The sequence below is a fragment of the Cebus imitator genome, unplaced genomic scaffold (genome assembly GCF_001604975.1).
Source record: "Cebus imitator isolate Cc_AM_T3 unplaced genomic scaffold, Cebus_imitator-1.0 Scaffold15, whole genome shotgun sequence".
Classification (NCBI taxonomy): Eukaryota; Metazoa; Chordata; class Mammalia; order Primates; family Cebidae; genus Cebus; species Cebus imitator.
The window spans coordinates 6,214,395-6,227,593 of NW_016107330.1; the positions used below are offsets into that span (position 1 = coordinate 6,214,395).

Here is a 13,199-nt window from a genome sequence, read left to right on the forward strand (position 1 = left end):
TCGCATCCTCGCCCCGTACCCAAAGTCAATCACGTCCTCAAGAGCCATCCTCCCGTCACCGCCCCGCCCCAAGGCGGTACCTCCGCGCCTCGCCCCGCCCCCAGGGCCCAGCCCCGCCCGCGTCTCCGCCCCACTCCGGGCGCAGGTGCCCCTTTGCAATTGTGGCACCAGTTCCCGGTCCACGGCGGGCCCCTCGCCGGAATTCACTACTGCCCCAATTTTACAGAGATTCGGAGGGAGTTGTCAGACTTCTAGCAAAAAGGAAACCATTCGTGGGGCCATGGTCTGTCCCGCCCCATTCAACCTCCTCCTGGGCACGGCTTCCCCTTAGCCTCCTCCTCCACCCCAGATAAAACCATAAGCTCCCCCCGCCCCTTTGGAACAGATGGCTGTTCCAAACTCAAATGTCTGATCCGACCAAGCCCAATTTACACAGTCTTCCTTTCCCTCTTCCCTCCCTCCCACCCTAACACCTCTCACGCAGAAAAAAAAAAAAAAGCTGGCAGAAATCTAGTCCTCTAACCTCCCATCGTTTTGAACGGTTCATTTTCACATTTCAAAAATAATCGTTTCTGTTTAGTGGGTATTTGCTAAGTCCCAGGCATCGTGCTAACGACTTTTCAAGCTTATCTCATTTCTCCCTAACTACAATCTTGCCAAGAAAGTATTCCCGCCCCCCGCCTTCCGCCAATTTTGCAGACGTAGACCCTAGGGTTCAGGGAAACGGATGTTTAAGGTCACAAGAGTAGTAGTGGCCGAGATAGACAGGATTGAAACCTGAATCTGACTTTATAGGCCATACTCGAAGAATCCAGGAGTCTTAGAATATAATCGCTTGAACAGGAAAACCTCAGCCCCATCTATTCACTTATTCTACGAATATTTATTGAGCCTGGAGTCAAACACTGAGAACATGGAGGTGAACAAAACAAAATCTCTGCTCTTAGAGTTTACGTTCCAGTGGGAGGATCAGGTATAAATAAATAAGAGACTGTAGAAATAAATGAAAGATATAGTATGTTAGATAGTGGTAAACGCAAAGAGAAAAAAATAAAAACAGGGCAGGGAGATATGAAAGTGCTTTATATCCCCAAGGGATCTAACTCATTGGCTCAAAGTTTCTCTCACTCACCTGTGCCTTTTCCCTCCCCCCGCCCCCACCTCCTTTCCCCGTGCTTAAGGCAGAGACTGAACATCCTTGGGTGGAGCTCACTTTTCAGTAAACGGGATTAGGAGTCCTGGATTCTCTCAAAAAAAGATAAACAAAAATTAAAGGAATCCTGGATTCTAGGCCTTGGGCACATCCCTGCCCCTCTCTGGACCCCAGTCTCCCTATCAATATATGGAAGAGTTGGAGAGTTGAAGAATCCCTAAGGTCCCTTCCAATCCGACGCTCTAGGATTCTATGAATAGGGTTAAACAGAGCAGGGACCAAAGATTGCGTCCCCATCCTAGCAACTGTTGCTAGACGAGGGCCACCTCCCGGCAGGAGCGGAAACGCCTTCCTGGATCGGGGAGGTCCTTCTGGCATCCCATGATGCATAGCGACTTCGCCTCGCTAGGAGGCACGTTTCGGCCTCTTTGGTTCACGATCAACCCTTTGGCTGCAACCAAAGAGCGCGCCTCGTTCCTGTAGCAACCGCACCAGGTCCACGCGCAGACGGCGAGTGGCAAGGGTCAAAATAGATTCGCCAAGTAGAAGCCCTCGACCTGTTCAGTCCTCGCCTTAGGTGCGACGGACCTTTAAGCGTCACGTGACTCCCCTTCGGGCTCGTCCCCGCCTCTTTACCCTCCCCAGGCCCGGGCGAGAGCCGGTTTGGACGGGAAGCTCCCGGCCCGGCGAACTAACTGGAGCACGGACGCTGCAGCCGGTTGGGCCGGTGCCCTTTCCCGGTAACTCCTTCCAGGCGTGACGCGGGGAGCCGCGAACGCGGTGGGGCCAGGCCGACTCAGGGATTTCCCGTCAGTTGCTTCTCGTTTCCAGTCACAGCTGGGCCCGGGGGGAGCCGGGAGCCCACAGGGCCGGGCCCTGGGCTCTCGGAGGGCTGCGGGGAGGGGGCTGTCACCTGCAGGATTGCGACCTCCGGCAGGAGCGCGAGGCGGGGCTTAAACCTGGAGCTTGTCTCTGGGAGCCTCTGCCTGGTCCTAGAGATGCTGCCCAGAGGGCTGGCAGCCTACCTGTTGGGCAGGTGTTTGTTGCCCCGAGGTCGGCGCCGTCTATCTCGTCTGTCAGCGAAAAAACTTCACAGACCGCCGCCACTTGGGTCCTCTAACTGGAAGGAACTGACACTGTTAAATAAGGCAGCGATCGTACTGCATGGTAGAAATAATAGCAGTAACGACCATTTATAACTGTTTACTTTGGGCTCAGTAAACCCTTTACATGCATTTAGTCCCCCCTTACCCCGTGATGATCCTTCAAGGTAATAGTATTCGTTCCCATTTTATGAATAAGGACGCTGATGCTTAATAAGTTTAAATAATTTGCCCAAGGTCATAAAGTAGTGGAGAACAGATCCGAGTCTTCATCCCATATGCTTAACCAGTAGCTACATTGCCCTCACGTGTTTTGTAGGACATAATAGGTTGCCTTAACAAAGAAGAAACTGGTTTGTTTTAGGATGTTATTCGGCACGTATGCAATTTTAAACGTTGATCATCAGATTAGAAATTTTGTGAGGACTCCCAGGCGTCATTAAATTTGGACTTAACCGTAATCCACCGTTAACAGCCTTGCCCCTCTTCACTAAGGTGTCACATTAGATACTCAAACCTTAAAACTGTATTAACTTATGAGAAATCAAGATAAATGTGTTCCTTGAAAAAAAAAATTGTGTGATATAACAACGATCATAATTGTGGGGTATTAATGTCTACAATTCCAGCACTACCCTGCTCATGAACCAGCCAGGATGATTTCCAAAATTCACAATGAATTCAGTCACTGTACTCACCAGAGATGGAGCTTAAAACTTTTAAAGACCACCCATGTTATTTTGTCTGTACCACTAATTCTTCATTACATGGAAAACTAATTTTTTTCTGGCCACTTTTTCTCATTAAGAATGACCGTATTGGCTGGGCACGGTGGCTCACGCCTGTAACCCCAGCACTTTGGGAGGCTGAGGTATGTGGACCACCTGAGGTCAGGAGTTCAAAACCAGCCTGGCCAACATGGTGAAACTCAGTCTCTACTAAAAATACAAAAAATTAGCCCAGCCAACATGACAAAACCTTTCCTCTACTAAAAAACACAAGAATTAGTGGGGGATGGTGTTGCATGCCTGTAATCCCAGCTACTTGGGAGGCTGAGGCAGGAGAATTGCTTGAACCCAGGGGCTGAGGTTGCAGTGAGCTGAGATCACGCCATTGCACTGCAGCCTGGGCAACAAGAGTGAAACTCCATCTCAAAAAAAAAACAAAAAAAAAAAACCATATTGCTAATAATTAAAGAGCAGCTTCTCATTTTCTTGTTTGAATGGGTATGGTGAGAAAGGATAGAATTGAGGCATACTGTGCCTTAACTACACAGTTTTTTGAGAGTATTTCACCTGCGTGTTTGTACTTATTTAATGCCCAAGAAAGGCACAACTATCTCATTCTGTAGTTTGGTACATGGTAAATCTTATAGTTTCATGAGTTTAACATGTACTCAGTGAAGTATTCTTACACCATTTATTTTGTTTAAACTCTTCTTATCAGAATAAATGAAATCACATATTTGAGAGGTAGTCACCCTGGTTATCCTATTTAGGTTTTCCCACATTCATGTATTATTATTTCTGCATCCCATTCATTTTCAGTCGTTTCTAAAGCTTTTCAAGTCCAAGTATTCTGGAGAGTTGCTATTCTTATTGCTCATCTTTTCATCTGTAACGATTCTTATTTGTGATATTCAAAAGTAGTAGCGAGATTTTTTTTTTTTATTTTAAGATAGAGTTAAACAACTTGACATTTTTCCTGCAAAATACCTTTTTTTTTTGGTTTTTCGTCTATATATCTTATACCTTTACCTAAAAAGCAAGACTGTCCAGGTTTCTGCCACTGAAATTCATTGCCTCTTCAATCATTTCAGCTCTGGAAAGGAAGAGAAATGGAAGTGAGAAAGTTGAGCATTTCCTGGCAGTTCTTGATAGTTCTGGTTCTGATCCTGCAAATTCTGTCTGCGTTGGATTTTGACCCATACAGAGTCCTAGGGGTCAGCCGAACAGCCAGTCAGGCTGATATTAAAAAGGCTTATAAGAAGCTCGCCCGGGAATGGTAGGTGAATCAAAGAAATAGAAATGTAATGTAAATTAAGCAGTCTTAGCAGGGGAATGAAGTCTAAATTATGACTAGCTTTTATTTGTCTCTGTTTCTATGCTCAATATATATATCTGTCTAAAATATTTTATGCAGGAGAGCTAGTGTTCACATACGAATTGTTAGCAATAAGATCCAAAGCCTGTGTTTACTCTGAAACTCCCTTTTAGGAATACTTTGGCTTAAAGAATTGCCTTAGATACTGTTAACATATTTAATGTTAAAGTAAGAAGAAGCTTTAATTTTAAAAAAAAAATGTATCTATATATATATGTAGTCAATACTGGATATCCTACCGTTCCCATGATATGTTATTTATAAAGTAACTTTATGAGTGTAATTGCTAAACAAGAACACTATACAGTCCTAGTCTCTAAATTATTAATTTCTACACTTTGAAAAAAAGTTTAGAGTAAGAGCCTTTTGCCTTCAAAAAAAAAAAAAAATTCAGAAACCAAGTACAGTTGTCCCTTGATATCCATGAGGTCTTGGTTCCAGGACCCTCCAGGGATACCCAAGTCCAGGGATCCTCAAGTCCCTATATCAAATCGCATAGTATTTGCATATAATCTATGCACATCTTCTCATATGCTTTAGATCGTCTCTAGATTACTTATAATACCTAATACAATGTAAATACTATGCAATTAGTTGTTATTCTGTTATTGTTTAAGGAATAATGATGAGAAAAATGTACGTGTTCAGTACGGATGTGATTTTTTTTAAATATGTTTGAATATTTCAGAATAGAAAATGCTCTATTTTGGTTGGTTGCATCCAGGAATGTGGAACCAACAGCTATAGAGAGCTGACTATATATTACTTTAAAAAATTGGCCTGGCATGATGGCTCATGCCTGTAATTCCAGCATTTTGGGAGGCTAAGGTGAAGGATCGTTTGAGCCCAGGATTCGAGGCCAGCCTGGGCAACAAAGTGAGACCCCATCTCTATGGGGGGAAAAAAGCCCAGAGGTTCGAGGCTGCAGTGAGCCATGATCGCATCACTGTACTCCAGCCCAGGCAACAGCATGAAACCCGTCTGAAAAAAAAAATCTTACAGAAAATTGTAATTTTACCGGTAGTTATCAGGATAACAATTAGCAGGGTAGGAAAAATCTAAAACTTTGGACAAATGTCATCAATTCCTTCCACCAATGCCTTGGCTGTGCCAAAGAAGCAGAAGTGTTGGATTATATAACTGGAGGCGGGAGCAGCAGAAGGAGGAATGGATGGAAAGGACACAGGTGACTCTAAGCTGGGTGTACCAACCATGAGCAATGGAAGAAAGTTTGGGACAGGTACCACCACACCTACCACATGCTAACCTCCTGGTTCTGTGCTTTTTGTCTCATTTAAACGTTATAATTGGCCTATGAAGGAGGATATCAGTGTCTCTCTCTTTTTGGTTTTTTGTTTTTTTGGGACGACGTCTCCCTCTGTTGCGCAGGCTGGCTGGAGTACAGTGGCGCGATCTTGGCTCACTGTAACCTCCGCCTCCCGGGTTCAAGTGTTTCTCCTGATTCAGCCTCCTGGGTAGTTGGGACTACAGGCATATACTACCACACCCAGCTAATTTTTGTATTTTTAGTGGAGGCAGGATTTTGCCATATTGGTCTTGAACTCCTGACCTCAAATGATCTGTCCACCTCAGCCTCCCAAAGTGCTGGGATTACAAGCATGAGCCATCGCACCTGGCCAGTGTCTCTGTTTTGTAGATGAAAAGATGGAGGCTTAGAGTTGGTAAATCTGTGGTACCTCTGGGTTCTGTAGTTTGACCCTCTGCATCAGTAGTTTATTGCTTTATTGTTTTTTAATCATTTACACATCTAGGCATGAGTAAGGGTGAGTGGGCCAGTGGTTGGCCGAGGAGGTGCTGAATGAGCGTAGGAAGTTATACAGGAGCAAAACTGCCACATTCAGGTGATGTGTGATGGGCTGCGTGCGTGACTGTGCCTGCCCCTGTTCTGCTTCAGTGAACAGGTATATTTTAGCATTAAACTGCTTGAAATAAAGGCAAAAATCATTTAAAATATAATTTTTTAATAAATATTTTAGACCATATTCCATGAGAAATCCAGAATTGGATGCTAAAAAAACAACCTCTAATTATACATGACCTCTTTCCAGGGACTCTTTATACCAAGGTTATGTTCTGCATCACTTCAGACTCTTGCCTCTTTATGCTTAAAGCAAAATATATAAATCTGCAGTTAATTCTTAAGGTAACAACATTCTTTTGGACAGGGTATAGCCTTTGACAATATTTTAAGAACACAAATGATAGCTTGCTTATGTGGGACCTATTAAAATGTATAACTTTGACTTTTCTGTCTTCCAGAGCTGAAAAAGGTATATGATATTAATTAAACGAGTCATATTCTTTTTTTTAATTTGACTCTCTCTAGGAATAATTCACCATACAAATATATTGAGCATGTCATCCAGTAAAAGTCTAAAATTTTACTTTACGTTTTTAATTTTGCTATACTATTATTTTCTGCTGTATTGCTATGACAATGTATCACTTGGAATAAACTTTTGTTTACTAATGGCTTGTTATACACTGAAAATAGCAGCCTTTCCCAGTTTAACTTCTCAGAATGAGCTATAGCAGGGGGAAATGGTTACTTGTTGAACTGGATCTGGAGCCTTCCTCTAATACATTTTACTAAGTGTTTCTTAGACTGCTTAAGAATTTTCCTTTGCTTGGTAAAACCATTTGACATTACTTTTTCCCTTAGGAAAACTATGTTTCTCTCCCAGTAATGTTTATCATAGGTAATTTTTGTTTGTTATCCACATTAGCAGAAGAAATAACTCCTCCCCCCCACCAATGAATAGCAGATTGGTATGATATGGTTATGTAGTAAACTGAACAGTAAATTAATTTGTCTAATTCTTTGCTGTATTACCTTCTCTCTCTCTTTTTTTTTTTTTTTTTGAGATGGAGTCCTGCTCTGTCACCCAGACTGGAGTGCAGTGGCGAGGTTTCAACTCACTGTAACCTCCAACTCCTGGTTTCAAGCAATTTTCCTGTCTCAGCCTCCCCAGTAGCTGGGATTACATGCACCCACCACCATACCCGGCTAATTTTTTGCATTTTTAGTAGAGACGGGGTTTCACCATGTTGGCCAGCTGGTCTCGTACTCCGGACCTCATGATCCGCCCACCTCAGCCTCCCAAAATCCTGGGATTACTGGCGTGAGCCACTGCGCCCAGCCTGCTGTATTACATTCTCTTTGTTTTTATTCCTTTAAAAAGGTAACTAGAGAGCCAGTAGATACCATGTGCAATATTTCCTCTACTTTGACTTTTAAAGATTGGGTATTATATTGAAGTTCATGAAATAATTTCATATTTACTGAAAATAGCACTGGATAATACTTTCCTAGGGCTGATTTTTTTTTCTTTTAATGTTTTCAACCTTGTGGTGTCTTCCACGATTAGGAAAGTATTCCGTTTGAGCTGAAAGTGTTCTGGTTTCCTCCCTGTTCTTCAGCCTTGGCCTCCTGTTTCAGGATCTGTGTTTTCTAACCCAGCTGCCCTCAGGACTCTCTCTTTGGTTCATTCTCCTAAAAAGCCCCTTCCTACCCTTCTTCTACAGAGTTCTATATGTCAAATCTGCATTCGTATGATTGCATAATTTTGATCTACTCAGCTATCAGCCTGTTTGAATATTGAAAACACTTTTGTTTTGTTTTTTGTTGTTGTTGTTTGTCATCCAGAAATGCTTTGGAGCCTCCATCTCATTTCCTTAAGTCATGCTGTTTTCATTATGCCTAGCTGAGATTTTTTCGCCCTGCTAATACTTATAGCAAGGATGAAATGGTTAAGGAAGGAATGATTTTCAAACTCAACAGTCAGTAATCGGGAGTTTCCTTATTTGTAAAGAAATCAGAATATGTGGTGTAATTCATTCAAACATATTCCTGCTAGAATAAATTCATCAAGTTGTAGATTTTTTTTATTCCAATGTACTTGGTGTATCCTTAGTAGTCGTTTGCTTCCCAGTGAATTGTTTTTCTTTCCAGAACTTCTGTCAGAGGAAATTTACTAGAAGTTACCAGAAGTGATTATGTAAAGAATACTATCATACAAAGTCTCTTAAAGTGAACACTGAAAAATCAATCTGTATAAAACACTGATTTAGATCTTAGGGGCCTTCAAGGAAGTAAACCTAGCCCTTACTTTCCAGAACTTTAAAATCTCCAAAGCTGGCCAGGTGTGGTAGCTCACACCTGTAATCCCAGCACTTTGGGAGGCCAAGGCAGGATGATGGCACGAGTCCAGGAATTTGAGATCAGCCTGGACAACATGGCAAAAAATGTTAAATATGTAGCCTTGAGACCGAACGCAGTGACTCACACCTATAATCCCAGCTCTTTGGGAGGTCGAGGCAGGTGGATCATTTGAGGTCAGGTGTTCAAGACCAGCCCGGCCAACATGATGAATCCCCATCTCTACTAAAAATATAAAAAGTAGCCGGGTGGTAGTGGCACAGGCCTGTAATTCCAGCTACTCGGAAGGCTGAGGCAGGAGAATCAGTTGAACCTGGGAGGTGGAGGTTGCAGTGAGCCAAGATGGTACCACTGCACTCCAGTCTGAGTGACAGAGTGAGACCCAGTCTCAAAAAAAAAGAAAAGAAAATTATGTGGCCTTGAAATTCTTGTTCAGGTAAAAGGCAATCGTAGACAGAATGAAATAACCACAATAATAATGAAAAATATTCTAATTTGAAAGTCAGGCATGAATGAAGTTTCAAACCCGATTGTTACTAAACAAATTCAGTCTATCCTAAAAAGCTGTTTCTTATGTCTATATGTATTATCAGAAGAAACAATTGCATTCTAGCATCCCAATATCATTCTAGCATTGGGATGAAATGTTGCCATCCTGGGAAAAGACATGGGTTCTTATGAATAAGTGATTTTTTTTTTTTTTTTTAAGACGGGGTTTCACCATGTTGGTCAGGCTGATCTTGAACTCCTGACCTCAGGTGATCCGCCCGCCTTGGCCTCCAAAGTGCTTGGATTACAGGAGTGAGCCACCACGCCCGGCCTGAATAAGTGATTTAACCTTGAGCCAGCTTTAGCAGTGTTTGGGAGCAGTGTACATGCATGCATGCACCATATCCCACCTTTCCTCTGTGAAATGCTGCGGTACTATCTGGTGCTTTGAAAGCATGCCCCACTGGAATGTTTTGGGAAAAAATCTCCTATTTCAAAGTTTCATTGATTATAGTCATATAAAGCAACTGATTGCCTCTACCATTTACTTTAAGAAACTTTCCTGGCCAGGCGCGGTGGCTCACACCTGTAATCCAAGCACTTTGGAGGCCAAGGCAGGTGGATCACCTGAGGTCAGGAGTTCAAGACCAGCCTGACCAACGTGGTGAAACCCCATCTTAATTTGAAAAAAAAAAAAAAAAAAGAAACTTTCCTAACAAAACACCCCTCCATTTGCCTCTGTAAGGAACTGTGTGGACAAGGATGTTAAGTGACTATGCATAAAAAGTTAAATCTGTTCTCACTGCCTGCCCATTTGTGTTTCAGGCATCCTGACAAAAACAAAGATCCTGGAGCAGAAGACAAGTTCATTCAAATCAGTAAGGCTTATGAGGTATTGTGTCCAGCTTTGTTGGGGTTCTTTTTTTGTTTTTTGATATTTGTTTTTGAGATGGATTCTCACTCTGTCACCCAGGCTAGAGTGCAGTGACACCGTCTCAGCCCACTGCAAGCTCCGCCTCCCAGGTTCAAGCAATTCTCCTGCCTCAGCCTCCCAAGTAGCTGGAGTTACAGGCACCTGCCACCACACTCAGCGAATTTTTGTATTTTTAGTAGAGAGGGGGTTTTACCATGTTGGCCAGACTGGTCTCCAACTCCTGACCTCAGGTGATCCGCCTGCCTCAGCCTCTCAAAGTGCTACAATTACAGGTATGAGCCACCGCACCCGGCCTTCATGTCCAACTTTGTGATGCATCCATTAACTCTTATAAAATATGCCTTAGGAAGTGATGAGCTTCATAAAGCTCTCAGAAAGGTCATGTTCCCCATGCCCTCGACCCAGTTTCTAGATTGTAATAAAGAGAACATATTTGGCCACATCCTATATATTGAAACAAGTGCCTGAACACTTCAGCTCTTGGAAAACCTGTCCTAAACGCTTTAACTGGAATTGTAGAATTACCCTGAATATGTCTGTATATGTCTCTATTGCCTTCTTAGAAATTTACATTAAAGAATTACATACCAATTTGCCTGTATTTATTAAAGTGGCACATGGTGCCAGGCACGGTGGCACATGCCTACAGTCCCAGCTACTAGGGAGGCTGAGGCTGAAGGATCACTTGAGTTCAGGAGTTCTGGGCTGTAGTGCGCTATGCCGATCGGGTGTCCATACTAAGTTCAGCATCATTATGGTGACCTCCTGGGAGCTGGGGACCACCAGGTTGCCTAAGGAGGAGTGAACTGGCCAGGTCGGAAACAGAGCAGGTCAGAACTCCTGGGCTCATCAGTAGTGGGATCTCACCTGTGAATCGCCACTGCACTCCAGCCTGGGCAACATAGTGAGACCCCATCTCTTAAAAATAAAAATAAAAAATAAAGTGGCGCAAGGTAACAAATACATTTAAACACAAGATTTTCAATAATTTTCCGACATGTTGGCTTAAGTAAGTTGGTCCGGAATATGCATAAAGAAGTCAGTGGCTTCCTGATTTGCGTTGGGAATGCCCTTCAACAGACAGTGCTTAGCTCATAGAAATGACACATCATCATCCTAAAACAGATTCCTGGATTTTAGACCTCAAAGTTATTTCTATGTAAAACAAAGTCAACTAACATACAAAGCACTAGACTATAGCTACTTTTTTGGTGTTCATAGCTTTTCTTATCTTGGTTTGAATTAGTCCAACTCATCAGGTCAGTTTTCTTGTGATTGAGCCCTGGTGATCAACACTATGTTTTATTTGTTTTGCTGAAGTGTTTCTGTTGTGAAATCTTTAATGCCAAGATGAGCATAACTATCTAAACTGAACAATTTCAGTCTTGAATGTTCTTTAATGTTTCTCTAGTGAAAGAAGAGTTTCTCATTCTTTTGAATGACTGCATTTAGAATATCTAATCGGCTGGACGCAGTTGCACCCTGTAATACCAACATCTGGAGAGGCTGAGGCACGCGGATCACTTAAGCTTGGGAATTCAAGACCAGCCTAGGCAACATGATGAAACTTCATCTCCACAAAAATACAAAAGTTAGCCTGGTGTGTGGTGGCTCGTGCTGGTGGTCCCAGCTACTCAGGAAGCTGAGGTGGAAGGTTGAGCCTGGGAGGTGGAGGCTGCAGAGAGCTGTGATCACGCCACTTCACTCCAACCTGGGTGACAAAGCAAGACCCTGTCTCAAAAAGAAAAAGAATATCTAATTATATAATAATCTCTATTCTTTTTTCTTAAGAGACAGTCTGTCTCTGTCACCCAGGCTGGAGTACAGTGATGTAATCACAGCTCACTTGCAGCCTTGAACTCCTAGGCTCAAGCAATCTCCCACCCACCTCACCCTCCCAAGTAGCTACAACTATAGGCACCCATCACCATGCCTAGCCGATTTTTTTTTCTTTTTGTAGCAACGTCTTGCTGTGTGACTCAGGCTGGTCTTGAACTCCTGGCCTCAAGGGGATCCTTCAAACCTAGTCCTCTCATAATCGTGTCATAATTTTTGCATTTATTTTCTTCCTGTGTCTTCCAAGCTGCTTACAGAAAAGTCTTTTGGGTGAACCTTTTTGCCTGTTGTTTAGATTTCTTTTTTCCTTCCATTATAGATTCTTTCAAATGAAGAAAAGAGATCAAATTATGATCAATATGGAGACGCTGGAGAGAACCAGGGCTACCAGAAGCAGCAACAGCAGCGAGAGTATCGCTTCCGCCATTTCCACGAAAATTTTTATTTTGATGAATCCTTTTTTCACTTCCCTTTTAATTCTGAACGGCGGGACTCAATTGATGAAAAGTATTTATTGCACTTTTCACATTATGTGAATGAAGTGGTTCCAGATAGCTTCAAGAAACCCTACCTCATTAAGATCACCTCGGATTGGTGCTTTAGCTGTATTCATATCGAGCCTGTGTGGAAAGAAGTTGTTCAAGAACTGGAAGAATTGGGTAAGATAATTTTATTCATTACATAGATGACCTTTTTTTTTTTTTTTAAGATGGAGTCTCTCTCTGTTGCCCAGGCTGGAGTACAGTAGTGCAATCTCGGCTCATTGCAACCTCCACCTGCCAAGTTCAAGCAATTCTTCTGCCTCAACCTCCCAAGTAGCTGGGATTACAGGCGCCCACCATCACACCCAGCTAATTTTTGTACATTTAGTAGAGACAGGGTTTCGCTATGTTGGCCAGGCTGGTTTTGAACTCCTGACTTCAAGTGATCCGCCTGCCTCGGCTTTCCAAAGTGCTGGAATTACAGGCATGAGCCACTGCATCCAGCCCCAAAGCAAATTTTTTAAAATACCTGTTTTAACCTTTTTGAAAGTCTTTCTTAAATGTATTAGTCTGCTTTCCTCAACTCTGTGACGCCTAAGCACCAATTTTTTGACTTATTGTGAGCTGAGCCTTGAAGAGGGTTGGAAGTCAGCTGAGGAATCTTCAGTCACACAATCTGGTAAAAACTGTGTGTAAAAGCATCCAGTGTTTATAGAGAAGTGTACTGCGGAGGAGGGCCCAGAATTAGCACCATCCCTGACCTTGAGCTCACCATTTAGTTAAAGAGAAAATATCTACACAAAGAACACCGACCTCACCTTTGCAAGTATGGAATAATGTAGTGCTGAAGGAGTAGACAAAAGATGACAAGACATTCATTTTGTGTTTTCTGACATCTTGCCCTTGAATCAGATATTTT

At 42.8% G+C, this 13,199-nt stretch overlaps 1 protein-coding gene across 2 annotated transcripts in view; it reads left to right on the plus strand.

Moving 5' to 3' along the window:
• The first annotated feature begins 1,567 nt into the window (after positions 1-1,567).
• Positions 1,568-13,199, plus strand: part of DNAJC16 (DnaJ heat shock protein family (Hsp40) member C16) — a 36,395-nt gene continuing 24,763 nt past the window's right edge. The window contains exons 1-4 of one of the 2 annotated variants that reach the window (XM_017504996.2): positions 1,568-1,962; positions 4,076-4,260; positions 9,854-9,920; positions 12,118-12,457. In XM_017504996.2, coding sequence (XP_017360485.1) covers positions 4,094-4,260; positions 9,854-9,920; positions 12,118-12,457 — 574 coding nt within the window. In that variant the 5' untranslated portion in view covers positions 1,568-1,962; positions 4,076-4,093. The remainder of the gene's footprint in view (positions 1,963-4,075; positions 4,261-9,853; positions 9,921-12,117; positions 12,458-13,199) is intronic. The other variant, XM_017504987.2, reaches the window with a different exon arrangement.